The sequence below is a fragment of the Mastomys coucha genome, unplaced genomic scaffold (genome assembly GCF_008632895.1).
Source record: "Mastomys coucha isolate ucsf_1 unplaced genomic scaffold, UCSF_Mcou_1 pScaffold11, whole genome shotgun sequence".
NCBI lineage: Eukaryota > Metazoa > Chordata > Mammalia > Rodentia > Muridae > Mastomys > Mastomys coucha.
In genome coordinates, this window is record NW_022196893.1 from 4,283,511 (window position 1) to 4,291,289 (window position 7,779).

The following is a 7,779-nucleotide window of genomic DNA, read 5'->3' on the forward strand; positions in this document are numbered from 1 at the left end:
CGGTTCTTCCAGGTATCCACAGGGTCTACTTCGAGTCTTGGCCCACGAGAGCTTCCTGGAGGTGGCGGGAGGCCAGGCCTTTGTCCCTTACTTGTTGCAGGGGGAGGTGGGGTGGACCTCTGCAGAAGAACCTCCGGGGCTGGATGACGTGGCTGGGCACCTGGGGATGCCGCCCATTCCTTCCTGTATTCCGGGGAACAGGAGGAGGGGCCAAACCCACAGGGGGGCTTAGGAAATGACTGCGCTTGTGTGAAGGCAGCGGCGTCCGACTCCCCCTTCCCCCCAACAACCCCAAAGAGGCCCCACCTACGCAGGTCCGGCCAGTCAAGCCTCCATAGAAATCCTGCCCCTGCCAAATCACAGACCGGGCTCGTTCACGCTATACAGGCCCCGCCCCTAGTCCCGCCTACACCAGACCCCCCCACAGACCACGCCCCTCCTATTTGCCCACAGGCCCCGCCCACTCCGCGGACCGGGCTGGCAGGCAACCAGCCGGAGAGAGGCGCGGAGACTTCGGCTGAGGCGCTCGGTCGCCCCCTGATTCAAGTCATCACGGCTGGGCAACTGAGGGCTCGGAGCGCAGTGTGTCGGCGGGTGGCGGGAAGGTCATGGCAGAGCCCGCAGCGCGACACCTGTCGCTGCCCTCGGGACTGCTGGAGTTGTGCGCGCTGCTGGGTGCCTCTCAAGACAGCCTCCGCGGCCTGGAGCAGGTAAGGGGCGAGAGGGGAACCAGAGTTGGGGTCGGGGACAGAGAGGTGCCGGCCAGGTTTGAGTGGGGCTGGCTTCAGAGGCTACTCACCCCTGCGGCGCCAAAGCCTTAGAGGGTCAGGTCCCAGCTGTGAGGGATGAGCACAGCTCATAGGAAGACTGGCGGCTGGCCTGCCCTCCCTCAGCTGGACTTGGACTTGGACTTGGTGCTTGTGGTGGTGCAGACGAGCTTCAGGATACAGCCATGTGGGGTGAGTTGCTGGCCCAGCGGGGACCTGCAGAGTTCACGGACAACTAGACAAGAGAGGATCTTGTCTAGTTGTCTAGTTGAGTGGTGACTAAATGGTTCCCTTCACTGTACAGTGCTTCACTGCCTACTTAGTAATGGGTTCTGTACTCACCACCGAATAGTGAGGTTTCAGGTGTTAGAATCAACCACCAGCTTTGAATATTCCACTTTTAGTCGGGCTTGCTGCATAGCCATTTTCTTCACTCGCTGTGTAGTCCCTCCTCCCTTCTCTCCATCTGTGCCTAGTAGCCAAAGATAGGTTCAGCTCCCTGTCTCTGGAAAGACAGCGGCTTCTGAACATCTCATTCTCCTGATTTCTGTACTGTATTTTTTTCTCTCTCTCCCTCTTTTTTTAATTTCTGGAACCGAGGTTGTTTTCTCCCAGTCCATTGGTGCCTCTCTTTTTTCTTTTGAACTCAGCATGACTGTGAATTGTTATTCTCTCAGAGATTTCCCTAGTATCCCGTTAAGTGGAGAGATCATCTGAGTGTTTACACATGATGACATGGAAAAGCATAAAGGCATGCATATTGATTGACGAGCCTGGGTATTGATGTGCATTGTCCAAGGGCGATGAGTAGTGGAGACAAAATGGTTGTTGTCACCAAGAAAAGTTAAACGTTAGTGAAAGTAACCAAATGAATGTTAACGCCTACATAGTTTCTTCCCTAGGCCAATGTGACCAGTAAATGGCCCTTGTCCCTATGAAAATGATTTGGAGTGTTCCTCCCTCCCATAGTTTTCACTCCTCTGAAATCCCTTCTAAATGCCGGTGTGTCCTCCACTGTCTTTGTGCCTCTAACTTACCAAACAGCACTGCCTTTTTTTTTTTTTCTTAGAATCGGAAATGACCTGGTTTCACTGTGGTCTGTCTGGGCATCCGTCCGTGTCTTTGTGCCCTGGGTCTTGCAGTGTGCTTCTTGCCTGTTGAGTGTGAGGCATGCCTTTGAGAACTGGCTGAGTCAACTGGGATATTCAGAGTGGTACTTTCCCGAGTTAGGCAGTGGGGTGGTACCTCCCAGGTGAGAGGGGGAAGTTTCATGTTAGTTTGCCTCATTGTTCGCTCTTGCTTCTACTAGGAATTTCAAAGAGAGGAGACAAAACAAAACAAAACAAAAACAAAAACAAAAACAAAACCAGTCCAGGATTGGGAGAAAGGGAGAGTTAGAGATGGATTAAATTTTCGAATAATTTCATTTTATGTCAACACCACTGTTATTGTTAGCCAGACATAGATTTTATTTATTTTTTTTTGGTTTTTCGAGGCAGGGTTTCTCTGTGTAGCCCTGGCTGTCCTGGAACTCACTCTGTAGACTAGGCTGGCCTCAAACTCAGAAATCTGCCTGTCTCTGCCTCCTGAGTGCTGGGACCTAAAGGCATGCGCCACCACTGCCCAGCGATAATTTTTAATTTTACTTTCTTTTCTTTTCTTTTTTTTTTTCTTTTTTCCTTTTCAAGACAGGGTTTCTCTGTATAGCCCTGGCTGTCCTGGAACTCACTCTGTAGACCAGGCTGGCCTTGAACTCAGAAATCTGTCTGCCTATGCCTCCCAAGCGCTGGGATTAAAGGTATGTGCCACCACTGCCCGGCTTAATTTTACTTTTTAAAAAAAGGCATTTTACTGAGTGTGGTGGCTTGCTCCTGCAGTTTCAACCCTCAGGAGACTGAGGCAGGAGGACTGCTGTGAGTTTGAATGCAGCCTAGCTTATAGAGTAAGTTCTAGGTAGGTCAACCTGGGCTACAGAGTGAGACCCTGTCTTCAAAAACAAAGCAAAACAAACAAACCTTTAGGGCATGGTGGCACAAACCTATAATCCCTGTACTTGCAAAGTAGAATCGGGAAGGTAAGGAAGGAACCCAGGATAGCCTTGGCTGCATAGTGATTTCAAAAGCCAGCCTGCCTCAAAAAACAGTTACCATTTATCTGTGGTCTGAATATTCCTATCTGGTGACACATAAAAACAGAAGGCTGGAAATATGAGAAATAATCCAGTTTAAGGTCAAGAGACGTAGAGTCCTGCTTATTTCTTAGAAGGTGCCCTAACTCTTGTATTTCTTAGATGGGGGTGGGAGTGGGGAGGACTAGTCATTTGTTGGAAATCCTGTCAGGTATTTTAGAGTTGACCAATCCCCCTGTGATTCAGTGTGGTTAGTTTTGGTTTCCCCAACCCCTTGGCTGAGGGTGGATTCCTTTTTTTTGGGTGCTGGGATGTGAGAGGATCCACTGTAAACTCATCCAGGAGTGGATGACGTGCTCACACTGCCTTCTCAGCCATACCAGTGAACTAGCCTTCTGTTCTATGGGCAGCAATACCAACAAAACTTCCTGGACTGTGACGGTGTTCTCCAATGGCATTGTCCAATACTGTACTTAATAGCCACACGTGGCCACCGAACCCTGGAACTATGGCTTGTGTGTTGAGGAACACTGGATTTTACATTTAATTAATTGACTTGTTTAATTTTTTTTAAAAAAAATTATTATTATTATTATTATTATTATTATTATTATTTTGCTGAGTGGTGTGGTGCACGCCTTTAATCCCAATACTTGGGAGGCAGAGAGGTGAATCTCTAAGTTTGAGGCCAACCAGGGCTACACAGAGAAAACTTGCTCAAAAAAAAAAAAAAAAAACCGAAAAAAAGTTAAAAAAAAAACATTTATTTTTTTCTTTATTTTACGTATATGTATTATGTGTGTATGTGCATCATGTGTATGCAGGGCCTGCAGAGGACAGAAGGGAATATTGGAGTGGGACTAATAGTTGGTTGTGAGTTGTCATATGGGTCAGCCCCTGGTTTCACTTTTTAATTGGCATTTTATTTTATTTTATTTTATTTATTTTTTTAAAACTTTTATTGCATTATAATGAGAAAAGTTGCATTATTTCAATTTATCTGAATTTGTTAACATTTAAAAACATATTTTAAGTAAGTAGAATTAAATCACATTCTTGTTTCCCTTTTGTACTCCTCCCAGAGACCCTCTCTTCAATACCTACAATATCTTTTTTTGTCATATTCCTTAAAATTTATAAAATATTGTAACAATAAGAATGAGTATTATATACGAGAAACTATCTTGAAAAACCAAAAAAAATGAGTATTATAAAAGTTGTTTGATATAAAACAACAATCAATTTAATAGTGTTATGTAGATGTTTGTCTACAGCAATACTGAAAATACATATGTTTTTCTCAATATAAATAACTCCAAACATATTAACTGTATATTTCAAAATAATACATCACTACTAGTATTTTCTTAAATGAACATAAATAAAGTCTTTTTGTTTGTTTGTTTGTTTGTTTATTTATTTTCTATTTAGTAGAGTTTAAGATCTTGGCTTTTACTGTGGTACAAGCCCAAAATAAGAACAATTTTTAGACATTGGATTTCATTGTAATAAGGCTGTACTTCAATGACCCTCACATCACCAAAGGATTTTACCTCCATTGTAGCTAAGCTGAGAGTTGACAGTTCTGCTGCGCCAAGGAATGAATTGTAGGCACTATTTTTGGATACAGACTTCCTGCTATGGTCAAAACTATTTGACTTGAGTGAGTGACTTTATTCTCAGGCCACAGAGAACAGGTTGCATTCATTTAAGAAGTGGTATGTGTATTAAGATGGCTTTTTAAAAATGATGATTGGACTGGAGAGATGGCTCAACGGTTAAGAGGACTGACTGCTCTTCCAGAGGTCCTGAGTTCAAATCCCAGCAACCACATGGTGGCTCACAACCATCTGCAATGGGATCCGGAATGCCCTCTTCTGGTGTGTCTGAAGACAGTGACCGTGTCTGTGTACACACACATACACACACACACACACACACACACACACACACACACACACACACACACACACACACACACACACACACACACACACTGTCTTATTAATCCAATCAGAAAGGCAGAAGTGTTTTCCATGTGAAATGACAGCTGAGACAGCATGTTAGATTTTAAACACTTTTTTTTTTTTTCTTTTTTGTAAATATGTAACTCAAGTTGGCCTGGAATTTGTCATGTAGACCAGGGTGGCGGTGAACTCACAGGGATCCACCTGCCTCTGCCCCTTGGATCCTGGGATTAAAGGGGTGAGCCACTGTTCTGGCTAGTTTAATGTCAACTTGACACAGTCTAGAGCAGTGGCCCCAACCTTCCTAATGCTACGACTCATTAATACAGTTCCTCATGTTGTGGTGATCCCCAACCATAAAATTATTTTCGTTGCTACTTCATAATTGTAATTTGCTACTATTAGGAATTGTAAATATCTGGTATTCGACCCCTGTGGAAGGGTCATTTGACTTCCCAAGGGCTCGACAGCCCACAGGTTGAGAACTGCTGGTCTAGTGTCATTGGAGAGATGGGAACCCTCAATTGAAAAATGCCTCCATAAGATCAGGTTGTAGGGCATTTTTTAAGTTAGTGACTGATGGAGGAGAGCCCAGCCCATTGTGGGTGGGGCCATCCTGGGCTGGTGGTCCTGGGTTCTATAAGAAAGTAGGCTGGATAAGCCATGAATGCAAACCAGTAGGCAGTACCCCTCCATGGTCTCTGCCTCCAGGTTCCTGCCCTGTTTGATTTTCTGTCCTGACTTCCTTTGATGATGAACTAGGATGTAGAAGTATAATCCAAATAATTCTTCCCTTTGGTCATGGTGTTTTATCACAAAAGTACCCCTTACTAGGACAATCACCTTGCCTAAGTACATTATTAATTTTTTTCTGATTTATTTATTTTTTAATGTGTATGAGTGTTTTGCCTGCATGTATGTCTGTGTGCCAGATATGTTCTGGGCTCAAGGAGGTCTGAAGAGAGCATTAGATCCCCTGGGACTGGAGTTACAGATGGTTGTTGGCTGTGCCATGTGGGTACAGGACACCGAACACACGACCTCTGAAACAACAGCCAATAAGCTTAGCTGCTGAGCCGTCTCTCCAGGCCCTTGAATACACCATTTTAAGTGGCCAAAGAGAGAATGACACAGGCATCAGCTTTGGTGTGATGCCGCAGTGTATGATCCAGACTGGCTGAGGGCTCGTGATTACCAGCTGCCAGAAATGTAAACCCAGGGACAGGATCACCTGAGGGTCACCTGTGCTGCACTAGGGGGGGGGGACAGAGAACTGTAGCATAGTCTCTGACTTTCCTTCCCACCCTCACAACTGAGTAGCGTTGGTGGGGCTAAAGCACTGGGAAGTCAAAGCCTTTGGGGAGACCCTGCAGCAGGTGGTGATCCTGGAGATGGGAGGTCTGGGGGGAGACCCTGTAGGCTCTCTGGTGGTACAGGTTTGCATCAGCTTACCTTCTGGCTCTTGTCTGGTAAATGAACAATATGAGAGCTAACGGTCTTTCTGGTGAGGAGGTAGTGTGGGCAGGGAGTGTAAGAATGTCAAGCAATTGAAGAACAGCAAAGGCAGTCAGAGGTACTGCATGCTTCAAGACCCCTGAAAGGGTAAGTTGTTCGTGACATTGGGGTAACTTGGCCTGGGGCACATAATGCTGTGATACATATACATGTGTGATAGTATCCATAGGAAGGGATAGTGATGGCGATATTCAGACACCTGAGTGTGGCGCAGGGACAGATAGGTGCAGGCAGGGCCTCTGCCTCCCTCAAGGCACCTGGTGTGCTAGTTAGACCCTGTGGCTCTCTTAGAAGAGATTGCAGATGCTGGTGGTAGCCTTGTACCAGGTGCGGGAGGTGTCTTCACACTCTTCAGGCGGAACCACGAGAAGTTTGCTTCTGGCTCACAGGAGCCCACTCTGAGACACACAGGCTGTCTGGTGCTCATTTGCAGTCATGACATCAATGATGGCAGTGAGCCTTGCTTGGGCCAGTGGCAAGGTGGAGTTTGCCTATGGTGAGAGGAGGATGCAGTGTCCATGGGGCTGGAGTTCTACGTCCAACACCCCAACCTGTTTCATCCTCACTGAAAAAAATCATGGGTGGGGGCTTCAGGTTCCCCAGCCTCTCCTCTGCTTTTCTGTGTGTGTTTTTTCCTCCTCCTCCTTCTCCTCCTCTTCTTCTTTAAGAATTATTTATTTTATGTATGTGAGTATGCTGTAGCTGTCCTCAAACACACCAGAAGAGGGCATCAGATCCTATTACAGATGGTTATGAGCCACCATGTGGTTGCTGGGAATTGAACTCAGAACCTCTAGAACAGTCCGTGCTCTTAACCCCTGAGCCATCTCTCCATGACCCTCAGTGTATGTTTCTGTTCTTTACTGCTAAGAAAAGCCTGTTTTTGAGCAGCTGAAAACAAAGAAAAACTGTATATGGAAGTTAGGGATTCCTGGAAACTGTCAGTAATATGTAGCCTTGAACTTGAAAGGGATCCCTGATACTACGTGGGCATGCAGGAAGGCAGCTGAAATACCTGAGTTGGAGCAGGAGCCTGGGAGCTGTCTGTATTTCCTGCAGATTGAACTTCACAGGAAGGTAGCCTCAGGAGCCTGGAGTCTGCCCCAGGACTCCAATCTGGGAAGAGAGCCCTGCAGTGGACCAGACTGGAGTAAGGAGGAGACTGGAATCAAGGGGGTCCCAGACACAGTCTCCCACGTTACCTGGGGCAAACTTGGTTGATCTTGTGACATGATTCCTGGTGTAGGGACACTTCCCTCTGTCATTGTGGCTCTAAGGGGAGCAGGTGGAGGTTGGATCACGTCTTCAGTTAATATAAGACCCGTGGGCTAGCCGGGCAGTGGCGGTGCATGCCTTTAATCCCAGCACTTGGGAGGCAGAGGCAGGTGGATTTCTGAGTTCG

The 7,779-nt window shown here is 46.3% G+C and overlaps 1 protein-coding gene across 5 annotated transcripts in view; it reads left to right on the top strand.

Annotated features, from left to right (window-relative positions):
* Window positions 1-451: 451 nt before the first annotated feature.
* Window positions 452-7,779, top strand: part of Dennd3 (DENN domain containing 3) — a 61,656-nt gene continuing 54,328 nt past the window's right edge. For 3 of the 5 annotated variants that reach the window (XR_004111886.1, XM_031345754.1, XM_031345744.1), the window contains exon 1: window positions 479-710. Coding sequence is in view for 3 of the 5 variants with exons in the window: in XM_031345754.1 (XP_031201614.1) it covers window positions 609-710 (102 nt within the window). In the remaining 2 variants the exon portion in view is untranslated. Of the gene's footprint in view, window positions 711-7,779 lie in introns of all 5 variants that reach the window. The other 2 variants (XR_004111885.1, XM_031345737.1) reach the window with 1 other exon arrangement.